Raw genomic sequence first — 18,338 nt, 5'->3', positions numbered from 1 at the left:
CCACATCATAAGTAGTCATTGAAAAAGCTGGTTTCCGAATCCGGAAATTGCGCGGGTTCTCAGGAAAGTTTTCTGACGGGATTGGTTTGAATCGAGGAAGCCGTAGTATGTGAACTTGCTAACAATGTTAAACATGCCTGGCTATTGTTTGTTCCACGAAATATGGCTGGAAAACAGTGAATATGTCGGGTGGTTGGAAAAAGATCCAGATAAACACAAGGCGAGATGTAAAGTTTGTGTCAAATCATTTGGCCTGGGCACAATGGGGGAAGCAGCATTACGAGTCCACATGTCTGGCAAAAAGCACATTGCTCTGATGCGCAGTAAAATGTCCTTGTGGACCCCATCCATAACGGATTTTATTAGTTCCCAGAGGCCAACAGATGAGGCAGGTAGCAGTCAACCTCCTGCAGCTGCTGGTCCGTCACGGCCGATGCCACAACAACAACAACAAGGTAATGTGTGGTCCATGCTGGTTATATTTCGAATCAGGGGGGACAACTTATGACAAACTTGATGTAAATACACGAGTAGTCCCCCCTTAATAATACAGTTTCACATAACAACTATACGTTAATATTATAAACAGTTCTGGGTTCTGCATGCCCTGTATTTGTGCACAGTAGCAAATTTGTATTATTCAGGGAAGACACCATCAAATTAAGTTTGTCAATAGTTGTTCCCTTCCTCTTTTTTGTTTTTCAGTATCTATCTAATATTTCAGATTTTAATGGAAGAGAAACAAAATCATTAACAGGTTGTAATTATTTTTAAATTCATGTTTTTCAGATCGACCAATCAGCTCAACATTAACATCATTTGTGGAGAGAGAGGAGACTGTCAAAGCAGAGATCATATGGACGCTTCACACTGTACAACATGACCATTCCTACAAATCCAACGAAGGGATTCAAGCTGTTTTCAAAACCATGTTTCCAGATAGTGAAATTGCGAAACGATTTACATGTGGTGAGAAGAAAACAGCATATTTGTGTTGTTTTGGACTTGCTCCACATTTCAAATCCTTGTTGGAAAGTCGTGTAAAACAAGAACAATTTGTGCTCTGCTTCGATGAAAGCCTCAATAAGGTAACGAAGAATGAGCAGCTTGACCTACATGTAAGATTTTGGGACACAAATTGTGTTTCCACTAGATATCTGGGATCACAGTTCTTGGGCCATACAAATGCTGAAGCCCTACTTGAGAGTGTGTGTGAAGATCTTGAGAGGATGAATCTTCCAAATTTACAACAGGTATCAATGGATGGGCCATCCGTAAATTGGAAACTTTTTGATATGCTCCAAGACAAGGTCGAAAAAGACACTGGAAACAAATTTCTGAACATTGGCAGTTGTGGACTTCATGTTATCCACGGTGCCCTGAAAGATGGGTTCTTTAAATCTGACAATGGTGTTCACAATTTCCTTTCATCTTTGTACTGGCTGTTTAAAGATTCCCCTGCACGACGAGAAGACTTCTCAAAACTGACAGGTTCCAACACATTTCCGTTGATGTTTTGTAAGCACAGGTGGGTGGAAAATGTCCCTGTTGCTGAAAGAGCATTGGAGATGTTCGACAATGTGAAAATGTTTGTTAAGGCTGTTCAAGACAAAAAAGTGAAAGACCTTGGGACAAAGTCATTTCAAACTGTGCAGGAAGGATGTCAGAATGTTTTGCTTTATGCAAATATCCATATGTTCCTGACAGTAAGCAAACTGCTGACACCATTCCTGACCATGTATCAAGCAGAAAGACCACTGCTGCCCTTCATGTCAGATGACCTCTCCTACTTGCTAAAAAGCCTGCTTCAGTCAGTGATCAAAGCAGATGTTCTAAAAGAAATTGATACCCCACTTAAACTAATTAAGCTTGACGTAAGAGACAAAAAGCTGTGGAAAGAAGTATCAGCAGTAGATCTTGGGTTTTCAGCAGAAAATGAAGTAAAGCGGTTGCATTCAAAGAAAAAAATTTCAGATCGTCAACTCATTGAGCTGCGACAGGGTCACCGTGAAGCATTACTTCGCGTTGTCGAGAAACTTCAAAACAAATCACCATTGAGTTACACTCTTGTTCGTAACATGAAGTGTTTAGATCCGAGACAGATGGTTCTGGACAAATCCGGCTGTGTAGCAAAGATGAAGAGACTGTTAAAGTGTCTGGTGGACAGTAAGAAAATCATTGAGTCAAATTGTGATGATGTGATTAGAGAGTACCAAGAGTTCTTGGATCAAGAAGTTCCAATGGCAGAGGCAAGCTTTAGTGAATTTAATCCAAAGCTTGATACCCAGAGAGTTGATGTTTTTTTGCATGACCATCTTGCCCACAAAGCCAAAAAGTTATGGCGAGTTGTCAAAAGCCTTCTTATTTTGTCACATGGCCAGGCAAGTGTGGAGCGGGGATTCTCTGTGAATAAAGAAGTTGCAACAGACAACTTGCAAGAAAAATCTTTCATGGCTCAGAGAATAGTCCTTGATCACCTCTCAGCAGTTGGTGGTATTTCAGGTGTAAACCTTACAAAGCCTCTAGTGCTTGCTGTAGGTAGTGCAAGGCAGAAGTATATGGCCCACCTAGATGATGTGAAAAGACAGAAAGAATCACATAAACAAGCACAGAAAAGAAAGTCAACAATGGACCAGTTAGAGGAATTGAAAATGAAGAAAAGGAGAATCGAACAGAACATAGCAGGTTTATACAAGTCATCAGAAGAGTTTTCAGAGAGGGCAGAGGCAACAGGGGACATTACCTATGTGGCAAGAGCCAACAGCCTCAGGAGAAGTGCTAAGGAGAAATCCAACAGTATTACAGATATTGACAGAGAAATAGAGGAAATCCTGAAAAATCTTAAGAATTAGGCTACAGGCATCTGAAATTTTAGAGACTTTAGTGAGTTATCTAAACTGAGTGAGACCTAATGGACCTCATTAAAACTGTGCTCTAAACCATTATCTGAACACGTACTGTGTGATTGAACTTCTTGTTTTATTGCCTGTTACCTTAATGTGTGCTTGCCTGAATTGGCATTTGAGATTTGAAATGTGTTCAGTTATCTTAACTGACTCATTCAACATTAAAATCTGTGTCTGCTGGAATTTGTTCGAATTAAAAGTGTTACAATTTAACTCTCTGGCTTGCTTCGTATTCAGTATGGTCGCTGATGGTGTAGCTATCTCGAATATAGGTGCTTGTCCATCAACCTGAGGCTGCACGAGCGTGGTTTCAATACCTGTGTCAAGGGATTTTCATGATCCTCATGCTTTCACTGTGTGAGGCCTTGATCGCAATATGCAGTCGGTGTTGCTATTTATATGGCTTTACATGGATGTTGTGACTTCCGTTCGCATTAAGTTCATTACAGATCGCATGCAGTTCATCAATATGTCGAGTCAGTCATACAAGTTCAGCTGGTATAACTCACCAAAGGTCGCTGGTTTACCACGGGTACTCTGCCTTCCTCCAGCCGCAATACGCTAGTCGCCATCATAGAAGTGAAAAATTCTTTGTGTGGTGTAAGACAACGATTAAATGAATAGATCTTTACAAACAACTTGATGAAATTGGTCTTTAATTTTGGAGAATGACAGCCTTAAAAGTCTTTAAAAAGTCTTTAATTTTCATAATACCTAAGGTGTACGAACCCTGTATCATGTATATGGAATGCCAATCAAATAAAAATGAGATAAGATTGTGTGCCTTCAAATGCACTGTATAATTTATGAGGTTAATTTATGCTGAAGTTAATATACTGTATATACAATTTATTAGTGGTAGTTCTGGAAGGGAATATTTGCGAAGGCTTTGCTTTCATCATAATAAGTAAAATGCATTTAATCCATGGCATTTGTCAGCATGAAATTTTGAATTTTCAAAATAGTCTACAAAATTAAATGAAGGAACATGTACATATAAATCTAATGCAAAATAGAAAATCTTATTCAGCATTAGTTTTCTCGTGTTTTATTTATTTGATTGGTGTTTTACGCCGTACTCAAGAATATTTCACTTGTACGACGGCGTGCAGCATTATGGTGGGTGGAAACGGGGCAGAGCCCGGGGGAAACCCAACACCCACGGTTGCTGACAGACTCTCATGTACGACCAGAGAAGAAGCCAGCATGAGCTGGATTTGAACTCAGAGCAACCGCATTAGTGAGAGACTCTTGGGTCATTACATTGCGCTAACCACTTGAGCCACGGAGGCCCCTCTCTCTTGTTTGATGCCTCATTCATGAAGCAAGTATTACATCCTGGCTAGTGACTTTCTTTAGTACAACTAGGACCAACCTGGAAAAATTCTTTGTTGGGAGTAACACAACTCAGCAAATAACAAGGTCAGTTTGGAAGTTTTTTTCTTTATTTTGGCTAATGGAAGAGACTTGCTGGGATTTTAAAGAAATGAACATTGAGAACAAAAGAAAAAGAAATTCCATCAAAAGCCCTATAAAAATTTGAAGAGTAAGACCTGGTTGTGTAGGAGGATTGGTAAGGTTACCCCAGTGAGCATATTTGATTGCTGAGGCAATGCATCTTAAAATATGTTCGTTGGAGGTTAGCCCAGCTGACCCTGTTTGATGGGTTCGTTAGTGACAGCAGTTTTATATAAACAGATGTGTTACGCAAACCTCCAAGTTATGAACCTCATTGATGCAAGCTTGAGAATCTGGTGAAAGGTAGTTTATGAGTTTTGTCTGGTTTCCTCCACAGACATGTATAAGACTGACCACTGTCTCAAGTGAAAAATTCTCCTGTATGGTAATAAACACCACTGTTGGGGAAAAAAAACTTGGTCAAACAGTTCATCATGAAATTCTAAAGCTGTGGGAAGACAGTGTTAGAAACACCAGACATCAGTTCTGGCTCCATGTTCAGTTGATCAGTATCTTACACAAGGGCAGGTAAAAAGATGCATACATTCAGACACAAGATGGCAATTGGTTTTCGATACGATGGCGAACATCAAATTCTGTAAATTCGGCAGATTTAACTACCCTTTGACCAGCCAGAACATGAAGCAGGATTTAACCTCATTTCTCACATAAAATTTATTTTATTTGATTGGTGTTTCAAGTCGTGCTCAAGAATATCTCACTTCTATAAGACGGCTGCCAGCGTTAAGGGGGGAGGAATTCTGGCAGTCCGGTTAAAACTCATGACCATCTGCATGTTGCTGACAGACCTTCCCATATACGGCTGGACAGGAAGACAGCCAGAGGAAGTCTTGACATTTATATGCCTTTCCAAAGGTTGTTATGTCATAAAAAGCAAGCATATTCTGAGAACGGAGCATACAATATTACAACTAACACGTTTTACAAATTTTTTAATTTGATAAATGCACTAATATTTAATTATTACACTGCATTTTTGTGTGTAACATTTCATAACGCTGATAAAAAAATTAACCACAAACGAACCAACAAGCCAAAGGTTGTATTTATTTCAACATACCAATGTGTATGCAAGTCTCAGACTTGAATGACTGACAGACTAGTATATAGTGATAATACATTTTTAATCAACATTTCATAAAATACACATGTATTAATTTATATGATTGAGTCTTTCACTCACACACATGTACATGTACCAGACATTTGTACATACAGGACAATAAACCTTTGGGCCCTGCCACTCAAGAATACATATTTAGCCTATCCTAAACAATACTGTTACAGATAGGTCAACTGGATGTCTCCGTACTGGTTACATATGTTCACTCTTTCATGATAACGGTTTTCACTGTGAATGGAATAAGTAATATCACAAGAAGGGGTGACAGGACATTGGGCCTGTGGGTCCATCCACACCATGATGTAGTATGATATACCTGAATACATATGCACACACATATTGTCAAATGAAACAGTTTCATACAAATTTATTTATTTACTTGCAGACCTTCCCACTTACGACCGGAGAGGAAGCCAGCATGAGCTGGACTTAAACTCACAGCGACCGCATTGGTGAGAGACTCCTGGGTCATTACGCTGTGCTAGCTTGCTAACCAACTCAGCCACGGAGGCCCCTCATACAAATTTAAATGCTATCATATATACCCTATGATATCTTGCATCACTGTTGTGGTTAAACCAATGTTGCAATATTCACAAGCTTTCTTCTCAAAATAAACTATGACATTCAAATGTAACATTTGATACTCGATATATGTTCAGTACATATATACCGATATTTAATCACTGAATGAAAAACATCTTCTTCTAAGGAACAAGACAGCACCTGGCTAAAACATATTTCAATCTAAAGCCGGATACTCAAGCTATCTATAAAAATATCATACTTTATTATTTTACTGAGATTTCGATGAATAAACATGTAGATATAACATCTAACGTAACATCTTCAGAACGATTTAGTCCCATGTAGCTGAAGGGCCATTTCACCAAGTGTTGTAGGGCAGGTCTGCATCATTTACTGACCACCAGTGACGTAAAATCAGTTGATTTACAAGCCGTGTAATATTCAAAGACGGTATCACAAATTATGTTAGACAGTAGCATACCATCTCGGCCCAAACCGCATTCATCTCCCCCAAATACATTTTTTGTTGTTCATTTTAGCCTTTAGTCAGTAGTTTCTAAATGACAAATAACAGGGTCAGCGCAAAATTCATAAGGGATGTCAAAGGTTTATGGAAATGAGAAGATGGCATCTCACCCGACAACGCTTAAAATGAATTAAATCTTACAATACAATTTTTTTGGTGTGAATTCATTACAATTGAAGAACTGCAATTTTTTGCTCCTTGGTCTTTCTCACACACAACAGACGTTTTTTTTTTTTTTTTGTCTAATTTGTTTTATAAAATACAGTAAAATTATTGAAACACCATGTTCAAGCCAGGGTGCTTTCTCTGACCTCCACGATAACTCAGTCAGCACTGCTTTCATATTAAAAGCCACCACTACAAAACTGAAGCATAACATCCAGCGACGGTTGAATGCATAGATCAGCCTCAGTGGTGCTTGGATTTATTTTTATTTCTTTTAGAATTGAGCATAAATCTAGTACAACAATCCTACTGTAATTCTGTAAACATTTAATAAGGGTCAAAATCACTAGCACAGCCCCTACGGAGGCTACAAACCAGGACACCCCGGCTGTGCATCTGCAGATAGGCTATTAAAACAGGGTCGCTGGCGTTCCTCATAAATGATATAGTAGGCGAACTGCATTAACAAATCAAGCAGTGGAAGAAATATTCTTACAATATGCCCAATTTCCGAGAAAACTTCATTTATCACTTAGGCCTTCATTGCCCAAGTCTACAACTTTTATCTGCCATAGGCTACTGCTCAGACTATTACACCAAAAATACCTTTAAAGTTAGAGAGCTAGAGTAAACGTGACGTCACCTTGCTGTCAATAATGGAGACGTGCTGAAGCTGTCAAGAGGAAGTTTCACAAAACTGTCACTGGGTTGAAAATAATTTTAAAAAATATTTGATTTTTGGCTGAAGATACTTTGAACAGTAGTCTTTCACTGGACATAAACATTAGTCAGGTGCTGTCTTTCACTTTAAACTGGAGTTGTTGCTGTTGTGAAATCATTATTAATTTTGTTATATTCCTGCGCACAAAGCACTTGCTCAAAATGATATTCTAACCATATTTCTTTACAATTATCAGCCTTCACCTTAATAAAACTTTTCCTGACCAACAAAAATTAGAAATTACTCAAAACAAAAATAATGCCAGAGGCAACTTATATGCAGAAAATCTAATTAAAAGAATTATTACATTACCTAAAAGAAGCATTTTGTTCAATGTTAGAACACATATACTTAAAATATTGAATATAACATTTCTAGCCCACCATACTTTGTCACTTGTGATTTGCTCATTGCTTGGAGTAGAACACTGACACTGAATCAACCACTTACGCGATGTACAAGCTGTGTAGGCACAGTCTGATTGTTATTTGCCAAAACGCTGCTCCAAACAGCCGTACCTCATGAGGGTACAGCGAAATAAATAGTAATCCAATCCATGGTGGGTGGGCAAAGACCTGCAGGAAAGAACGATGAACAAAACAAATCCATGAATTAAAGTATTTCATAGGAATAAAGACATCATATTTCCGGTTAAATCAGTTAAAAACTGATTTATTGAGCTACCAAGCAGAGGAGATAACAGGAGTTCAGGAGAAAACAATGTATGACCCAACAAATGCATTTGTTTGAAATGTGTAAAAAAATACAAGCAGCACTGTGGTGAATATAACCTTTGAGGATAATCTTCACGGTTGTTGATGATAGGTACGTGGTTACCATGACGACTGCACGAGTGGACAAATGTGTACACCACAACTAAAAACTTTACGATGAAAACAGTTGGAGTTGAAATTATTTCTGTTTATATATAAGGAAAATGGCTATCTGGTTAAAATGACAACCGAGAAAATGGGTAAATGTGAGTCTTGACACATCATCATCTGCGTATCTATGTATCCACCAAAAGTTAAAACCCTGTGTGGAAAACAGTTGGAGTTGTAGCCCGGACATGTAATCAAATCTATTTATATGGTATGTATAATGAAAATGACTATCTGGTCACCATGACAACTGTGAAAGTGGGCAAATGTGAGTTGCGACAAATCGTCATATGCATATTTATGTATCAACCAAAATTAAAACTCTGTGGAAAACTGTGTAGATTTATAGCCATAACATAATATGTTGCATCTAATGGCAGGGGCCCTAGAAAAATAGCTGCGGCCATTTATCCCCGTTTCCACTCCTCTTTTTGAGTGAGTGAGTGCTTATGGTTTCACGTCGTACGTAACAAATTTTCGATCATACGACGACGAAGGAGTCCTTAGACTGTATGTAATGTGCCTCCTTGTTGCAGCACGGATTTCCTCAGCTCCTTAATCTAGTGCTGCTTCACTGAGATGACTTACCACAGGCAAGTAAGCCACCCCGTCCAAGCTATTATACTGATACGGATCAACCAGTCAATCAACCCCTTAATGCTGAACGCCAAGCGAGAAAGTTACATGTACAACTTCCTCTTTTAAGGTCTTAGGTGTGACCCAACCCAGGACTGACCCTGGATCTACTCTTCCTGAAGCGGACGCTCTACCAACTGAGCTATTGGGGCCGGTCTCCTTTTTCTGAATAACTCAGGTTATGTTATTGGTCATCTTTTAATTAACCCTTGTATGTCAAATATTAATTACATGAATGGTGCACTTACAAAATTTCTGATAACCGAACATGCCATGGGAGAAAACCAATTAGTGATGAGATGTTTCCGAACCGCACTATCAAATCTGGATCAGGAAAACCATAACTTTCTGAAAAATGAAAATAAATTCAACAGAATAACTCATTTGACTTACTTTCACACTCATTCTAAGCTGAAGAAAAAAAAAAGCAGATTTTAATGATGTTAATACATATATACAGGTGATTTACAAAAAATAGTACGAATTCAAGCATTAATATGAATTCACGAAAATATAGATAAGGGGACCTTTCAGTTCTAAACAATGGATGCTGGTATTTTGTGTTACGGGCCTAGTAGGGCTACAGTGAGTTAACTGTGTTCTAATTAAATAATTTTTTTTTGTTTGATCCTCTGTTTTTTGTCATTTCTGTAACACTGATTAAATAAGATCAAAATGCTATATAACACTGTCTTCTTTTTATAATGTACAGAATGTCGTTTCTGTAACACTGATTAAATAAAATCAAAATGCTATATAACATTGTCTTCTTTTCTCCTTAACAGGTGGATCTGGCTTACCAAGTAGAATACAACTCTGTAAGCTTAAACACGCTTAATTACTACCTATATGTCATGAAATCTGAATCTGATGGTAATATGACGTTACTTTCAATGATGGAAATGATAAAGTGTCAGTTTCACACTGCAGAAATATCTTGAATTATATACATTAAAATAAAGTATTAATCAGAGCCCATTTCTATATCTTGTAGAAATGAAAGAATTTAAAGACTTGATAAAAGACACATTATTGAAATGACAGTGCATTATTTTTTATAAATGTGTAAAACATTGCTTTGTTACTTTCTAAACCTTCAGTTACACTATACCAGATCTACCAGCACATAAGATAGTACATCAAGCACATCCAAGATATTACATCAAGCACATCCAAGTGCTTTGTTATTAACTAAACCTCCAGTTACACTATACCAGATCTACCAGCACATCCAAGATATTACATCAAGCACATCCAAGATATTATATCAAGCACATCCAAGATATTACATCAAGCACATCCAAGTGCTTTGTTACTAACTAAACCTTCAGTTACACTATACCAGATCTACCAGCACATCCAAGATATTACATCAAGCACATCCAAGATATTATATCAAGCACATCCAAGATATTACATCAAGCACATCCAAGTGCTTTGTTACTAACTAAACCTCCAGTTACACTATACCAGATCTACCAGCACATCCAAGATATTACATCAAGCACATCCAAGGTATTACATCAAACACATCCAAAACACCCCCTGAAACTGTATTTACATATACAAAAAGCAAGAAGAAAGATGACATTTGCTTTTGTCCATAATACATCATTATGTTATTATATCCCAATTTTGATGTGCCATTACCTTGCATAGATATAACTAGATGAAATTAAACACAAGCAGGTTATTCGTTAAGATAATGCCTTAATGTTTCATCAACAACCAAGAATATATAAATATGTACAGTAAATTACAAATTTTAATCACTGACAGCAATTCTATTTTCTGCGACAATGAGCTGTTACCTTGTATGAGCTTGTTCACACTGTTTGGAACAACATCTGCTATACTCCATTGGTTAGCCAGCACCTGGCTAGATAGCTGTTTAGTCAAACGAACTAGGCCTTGTCTTCCATCTTCCAAAGACAGCACTGCTACATTAAATACTTTCATTGATGCTGTCCAGACATAAACAAAAAGGCTGTTAGCTCTGGGTTGTCATCATCATGAAAAAAACAACATATCTTATATTGTCTTGGATCATAGGTTTTTTTATTTATTTCTCAATGGCTTTGGTAAACTGCAATGGTCAAAGCATTTTGTATGAAGATTTATATGAAATTAGTACATGTATCACTGGTACATAAAGGATAAGACAGCACCTGGCTAAAACACATCAATGGAAAGCAGGATGTTCAAACTTTCTGCAAAAAAGTATCATGCTTTATTTTTCCAATGTGGTTTATTTATTTATTTGATTGGTGTTTTACGCCGTACTCAAGAATATTTCACTTATATGACGGCAGCCAGCATTATGGTGGGTGGTAACCGGGCAGATCTTGGGGGAAAACCCACGACCATCCACAGGTTGCAGGCAGACCTTCCCACGTACGGCCGAAGAGGAAGCCAGCATGAGCTGGACTTGAACTCACAACGACCGCATTGGTTAGAGACTCCTGAGCCATTACGCTGAGCTAGGGTGCTAACCAACTGAACCACGGAGGCCCCCCAATGTGATTTCACGCAATAAGATTTTAAATGAAATAACTGAACAATGAACACTGAGCTAATGGCCGGTGGACATCTTGAAAATTTTAGCTTTGCTGTACGATTGCGCTGTGATGTAGTCTTCACCCATTCCCTGCATGAAGTGACAGGTGATAACAAAGCACTGCTACAAAGCCGTTATTTTGAGACATTTATAACTTTTACAGTTGACTGTAACATGAGGACCATTTCTGACAGTGTTGTTGTACAGGTCTGACCAGCTGATTTCCGAGCCGTGTAATGTAAAATTAAAAATTATGTCGGACAGCAGAATATTGTTTCAGTTCGAATCCCATTCAAGTTTCCAATAGGCCCTACTTGGGAAAGCTGCTCAAAATACACAAGTACTCATGCCGTTGTTCGTCATAGTGTTTAGCAAGCAGATTAATAGTAAAAAAAACATGTCAGCCAGTGAAATATTTCTTATGAATGCAAAAGTTTTATGAGAACAAGAAGGCCTGCTTTTTGAATGGAACGAGCAATGTACCCTAACTCTTCAAACCTTTTCAACCACCTCTGCAACTAATACTTTGAAACCTTCTGAGAGAACTACGCGTAGAGAAACTGTACAGTACATATATTCAAGTAGGCCTAATGTATCTACAGTTTAACAGGTGTAAGAAATATTATCCATCCAATGTATCTGATTTAGAGGAAAATGTCCATAAATGTTGGTCACCAGGGCATCCATCCCCACTGAGCACATCTCTGCCATACAACCTAGCTTACTGTAGGGTAAATACCTCTCACGTTACAAAGCTTGAGTAAACTGGACATCATGCTGCTTTCAATAATGATGACATTCTGAAGTGTTCAATAAACTTTTCTTCTGTTGAAAAACATACAACACAATATTTAAACTCTGAATCATAGTCTTTCATTGAAAAATAAGTATTAACCTTGTTCTGGATTATCCTTTAGAAGTCTTTACCTTTACATTCTTGTAAATCTGTTGAAATCTGTATGTCAAAACGTCCAGAACTGTCAGCCCTTATATTCTTCTGCTGAATTAAATCTTTTAAAATTTTGTTGTTTCGTTTGATTTCGCCTGCAAAAGAGAATATATAAAAAAAAAACATGAAATCTGATTAGAGAATACCCAACCAGGAATTGTCACTAAAATAGTAGACATCATAAGAAAAGACAACACCACACTAATTGCATCTATATGTATCAATAAAGTGTCCCACATCGAGTTTAAAAAGCAAACCTTTTTATTTCTGTGCTGAGATATCACAGTTCAAAGTACACTCAACAAAAATATAAACGCACAAACCAAAACTGCTAGGTTAAATTGACCTTTCATAAAACATGCCCCTAAAATTTATTTGCCTACTGATTGATTTGTTTTCCTCAGATCAAGTGGCCCAATTTCAAATTACAACTCCTAGTGAGTTTACTCAGAGGTTGAGTTATTTATGTTGAGTGACATGAAGGATGACAATGTGGTGGTCTGTCAGCCTGACCAGCACAAGGACACTTTCTACAGTTGGGAATAAAAAGGGCACCCAAAATTGTAGACTTTTGCCACTTGTCCACATGCCACAGATGTCCCAACTCATGAGGGAGCATGCTATTGTCATGCTTAACACCGTCCGTAACAGCAGCAGCAGCACTCTTGAACATGAGTCATTCCAGCATGACTCACTTAAGTCTGGGGCCGTCTATAAACCATTCACATGGACGACAACCATGTTTGACCATGCCGGCTCAGGACTGTCACATGCGGCTCGAGCACTTCCAAGATGGGCCCTGACTGGCTACATAAACTGCTGATGAAACTGTTGGGCTGCACAACAGGCAGATAAGCCAGACAGTCAGAAACAGGCTGAGTGAGATTGACCTCCGAGCCCGCTGACCACACTGTGGTCTCCACCTCAATACAGCAGGGCATCGGATTGGGCTGGCCTGGGCCAAATGTTCACGTGCGCTGGACATTTGCACGGTGGAGGACAGCACTTTGCTCTTCAGCGACGAGTCTTGTTAAAGGTGAATCGTGCTGATGGCAGACTCTGTGTATAGTGCCGTGTTGGGGAGATTTATGCTGACACCAATGTGCTGTGGAGGGTGGCACTGGCACAAGGTGGTGCTTGTGGCATGATGTGGGCAGGCATATGCAATGGACAGCACACTCGTCTTCATTTTATCAATGGCAATTTAAATGGACAATCTTACAGAGTGTAAATCCGGTGGCCTATTTTGTTGCCATTTGTGCGCTTCCATCATGTAACATTCCAGCATGACAATGCTTGCCCTCACATCACCAGGATCTTCAGTGAGTTCCTGGATGACGAGGAATTTTGTCCTAAACTGGCCACCGTATTCCCCCAAATATCTCGCCCATCGAACACCTTTTGGTTGTTCTAGATCAGTGTGTACGATAACATGTTCCAGTTTCAGAGAACATCATCCCACAGGCCACCACTGACAATTTGGTGATGTCTATGCGCTGGAGATGTACAGCTTTTTGTGATGCTTACAGTGCACACTTGGTACTTAGTGCTTTTTTCTTACAGCCAAAGCTCCTGGATAACTGCCCTAAAATGTAAAAATCTGACAGAAATTGAAGCCACATTTGACAATGAATCTTTACCCTAATTGTTGAGTTAACAATTGGAGAGAAAACAACATAAAAATTGTTTTTTTTGTGTTTATATTTTTGTTGAGTGTAAGTAAAACTGTGCATGAGAAAATGGAAGTGCTGCCATTTTATCAATCTGAAGCAATCATTAACAGACGTGAGTTTCTGCCGGAGAATGCAACTGTTTCCACGGACGTCAACCGAACCCTGTTTTGACTTTTAGCCCAATGAGCCTGAGGTTACATGACACCTTATTTCCGCTTTATCTACGATGGTGCCTCCCATGAGGAATTCCAAATTAAAATTTATAATTTTGAAATAGCTAGTAGGCCTATATACCACCACAAAAAGACCTGTGAAATTCCATAATGCCCATGACACTCCAAAAATGCAGGTAGTCAGAAAACTGGGAAATGGCTATATTCAGTGGGAGTGGGGCATTTTATGAGTGGAAACAGATCTAGTTTTGACTGTCTGTGGACTTTTCGGCAACTGTGTTTCACACCTTGTCTTTTGATCTGTTTGTAAAGTGAGATCACTCCAAGTGCTCACGTTAAACGAAAGGATGCAAAGTTTGACAAACCGATAGACTGATCGTCCTACAGACATACAGCCTCATAATGACTCTTTTCGCATCTAAAAATGGTTGTGATGCGCGCTTTACCGATACCGGATTGTCTAATGCTTACGACATGCGAACACTCAATGTCAGAGAGCATAGGCCCTAATGTGCTGATGTACTACTCACCGTGAGGATCGTATACAGTGACATAGGAGATGCCAAACTCGACTGCCCAAATAATAAGGTTGGCTAGATCTTTGTAGGAGAATTTGCTCTCCGTAACGATATAGGCGATGTGCTGCGGTAACTTTCTTAGAACGTTTCCTTCAGTCGCCGACTCCGGCATATAACACATTTCTTTACGTTTTCGGTACAAAACAAAGTTCATAGCCATGCTCCAAATAACTACCGTAAACTGACATAAAAACGAACCAAAATCTAAAATGCAGTGAGTTAATCGCAATAAATGCCGATCGAGAAACATTTTGAAACCTAGGCTGACGACACCGACATGTGGGAACCAATTGTACGCCGACAGACAGGCACTTCCGCCGTGGATGTAATGGCGGTGTTGAATGCAAGATGGATGATCCCTACATTTTAGGGACCTTGGACCGACTGCCGCCTACCCTCATCTCTACCACCAGAGGGCGTTCGTTTCATGTACAACGTCATCATTATTTGTTGAGCCATGTGAAAGCCGAAAGTAGGTCAAATGTGTTGTCTTCGTTACTGACGTTTCACTGCTTTCAGTGCCATGCCAGCAAAACTCTGAATAGTACAAACTTTATTTGTGAAAAAATAATAATTAACAGCTTTAACAATCGGAAAAAACAGAATGGCACATGCCAACACGTGCTTCAGCACGTCTCCGCTATCGACACCAAGTTAGGTGACGTCACGTTTATTCTAGCTCTGTAACGTCAAAAGTATTTTCCTTGTCACAGTTAAAGCAGTAGTGCATGGCAGATAAAAGTTGTCGACTTCGGCGATGAAGGACCAAGTGATAAATAGCTTTTTCGGAAATTGGACATACAGGAAGGATATTTCTTCCACTGCTCAAAGTTTTCATATAGTCATTTACTGTTTAAGTGGCTTGCAGATGCACGACCGGGGTACTCCTGGTTCAGGTCGTAGCGTCCGGAGGGGTTAATTGTGCCGATAAATTTTGACCTCTATTAAATGTTCACAAAATTACAATAGGATTGTTGTACAACTAGATTGATGCTCAATTCTGAAACACATGGAAATAAATCTAAGCACCACTGACGCTGATATATGCATTCGAATATCGCTGGATTTTATGCTTCGATTTTGTAGTGGTGGCTTCTGAGATGAGAACAGTGCTGAACGAGTTATCGCGGATGTCAGAGAAAGCACCTTGACTGAACACGTCGTGTCAGTAAAGACCAGAATGACAAGGGACCAGTGTAGAGACCGGACTAGAGGGGGTCATCTGCATAAGTGGTTGTTACGTGGAAAGTACTGAATGGACTGCCATAAATAAGCCGGTTTCAGGAAGAGCACATTTCAGGCTATCCAGAAATGCATAATATTTCATGGTTTAGTTTGTCTTCAGCTCCAAATCCTGGACTGGACTGAAGAAAAACACGACCGCGAGTGTCAGCACGGAAGTCATATTGGCCAGACATACAGGGGAGATAATCGAGTCAGCTGCAAAGACAGTTCTGTTAGTGGCATTTCTATTCGGAATAATGCGACCTATAACATCGTAAAGAACAATTTGAGAAAAGTGCCTATTTTTCAAACGATATGGTACTCTAAATAATAAAGTTTTTCCTCACACATTCTGAATAAAAAGAATGTTAATGAAGTGGAACATTCATAAATTTCATCCTTCAAATTTAAATTAATATATATATTTTTTATTCATAAATCATCACAAAATAACAACAACGTGGTCTTGAGATTTTCTGATTTTAAATTCTACGAAAGGAATATAACAACACTAGATAACATAACATTGTTGGTAATATATATGTAATATATATTAAAAAACAATATGAAAGATTTTGGTTCTCTTCTGTGTTGAATAATATTACAGCTTGCATGTAAAAGATCCTTTTAAGGGGTAAAATTAATGAGCAAATAAAGCATACATTTAAAAGATGATATTCTCGGTCAACTCACCAGGAAAAGGCTTATTACACCAACTTTACCATTTTTAGTAATGGTATTAATAAATGAAAGATACATGTAAGAAAGAAAGAATGTTATGTCCTTGCATTGTTATTTTTTATTAAAATTATCACTGTTCTAACAAACTGATATGGTTATAATCACCATTACACTGAATATCTATGTTGCATTTTGCTGCTTATAGTTTGAATCTAATTATCCAATACTTTATCTGTGGCCATCAGTACAGTTTTAATAGCCTGAAATGTGCTCTCTTTGAAAAGGGCATATTTAGGTATGTCCACTGAGTATTTTCTATGTAACAACCATTTATATGCAGCTCATCCCCCTCTTTAGGCCAGCCCTGTATTTTATAATAATAATAAAAAAAAAAACACCCTTTGTGTGCGAGGAAGACACAGAAGCAAACTTTAAATTCTTCAGATGTAATAAATTCAGAGAAAAAAAAATTATATCATAAGATTTAATTAATGTTAAGTATTGTCTGCCGAGTTGCCATCTTTTAATTTCCATAGACCTTCAGCAACCCGGATGAATTTTGCACTGACTGATATTTATTTAAAGATGCGCCTAGGGTCTACTGGGGAGATGAATGCGGTTTGGGCCGAGATGGTATGCTTCTGTCTGACATAATTTGTGATACCATAGTCGCATTCTACACGGCTTGTAAATCTATTGATTTCATTTTTGAATGATACTGACGTGTCCCACAACATTTTGTGAAATGGCCCCTCGGCTACAGGTAACTAAATCGTTGTAAACCATCTCAAAATGAGGTTTTTATGCTGTAGTTCTGTGTTATCATGTCACTTCGTGGAGTACATGGGTAAAGCCTATGTCACAACTTAGACCACGCAGTCAGATAGCATTGTGTTTGATTGGATAAAAATGTCCAAGATGTCTGCCTCATTTCACACCAGCCATTTGTGCAGTACTGTCATTGTGTTCTAGACCTCATTAAAATATTAAAGTATGATACTTTTTAGAAAGGTTGAGTATCCTGCTTTAAATTGAAAAATGTTTAGCTAGGTCTTGTCCTTTAATGATATGGTACAAATGCTATCATATATTTGTAGCGCATGCTGGCTAAATTAACTGGAATGCCTGTCCATGACACCAGATATCAGAGCAAACACCTGTTTCACCAATTAGAGTTAACCACTACTCGCTGACTCACAATGAGATTTAAGCTTAAGTGTACATCAATTATCACCCTTACATCTGACTTTTATCGATACCGTAGCTTGAAAGACAAACACCAATTGTGTTCATCCATCTAAATTTCTACGTCATTTCTCATCTAACTAAGACTGCATTGCTATGTAGGGTGAATGCGGCAAACAAGGGTCAATACAAGGTAAATGTAGCAAAAAACCTTATATTTTTTAAAAATCAGTTCCAAACCATTTTACTTTACAAAAATTACAATTTTGTAATTTGTAATTTTATTTGATTGGTGTTTTATGCTATATTCGGTAATATTTCTCTTAGGCCTATGTGACGGGGCCAGCATTATG

At 38.3% G+C, this 18,338-nt stretch overlaps 1 protein-coding gene across 1 annotated transcript; it reads right to left on the bottom strand.

Moving 5' to 3' along the window:
• Window positions 1-5,435: 5,435 nt before the first annotated feature.
• On the bottom strand, window positions 5,436-15,180 carry LOC135468924 (dehydrodolichyl diphosphate synthase complex subunit nus1-like). The gene is made up of 5 exons (XM_064747803.1): window positions 14,848-15,180; window positions 12,450-12,566; window positions 10,777-10,929; window positions 9,214-9,313; window positions 5,436-8,023 (listed from the first exon to the last, which is right to left on the bottom strand). The coding sequence occupies exons 1-5, from the start codon at window positions 15,143-15,145 to the stop codon at window positions 7,933-7,935; spliced, it is 759 nt and encodes a 252-aa protein (XP_064603873.1). The 5' UTR covers window positions 15,146-15,180; the 3' UTR covers window positions 5,436-7,932.
• Window positions 15,181-18,338: the final 3,158 nt, after the last annotated feature.

The sequence above is a fragment of the Liolophura sinensis genome, chromosome 1 (assembly GCF_032854445.1).
Source record: "Liolophura sinensis isolate JHLJ2023 chromosome 1, CUHK_Ljap_v2, whole genome shotgun sequence".
NCBI lineage: Eukaryota > Metazoa > Mollusca > Polyplacophora > Chitonida > Chitonidae > Liolophura > Liolophura sinensis.
This window is presented reverse-complemented; position numbering and strand designations above follow the sequence as displayed.

Coding starts and splice junctions, on each gene's coding strand:
- LOC135468924 (XM_064747803.1), bottom strand. CDS start 15,145: ATGTTTCTCGATCGGCATTTATTGCGATTAACTCACTGCATTTTAGAT. Junction 10,930..12,449: donor AGATTTACAAGAATGTAAAG/GTAAAGACTTCT, acceptor ATGTCTGGACAG/CATCAATGAAAGTATTTAAT. Junction 9,314..10,776: donor TGTGAACAAGCTCATACAAG/GTAACAGCTCAT, acceptor TTCATTTTTCAG/AAAGTTATGGTTTTCCTGAT.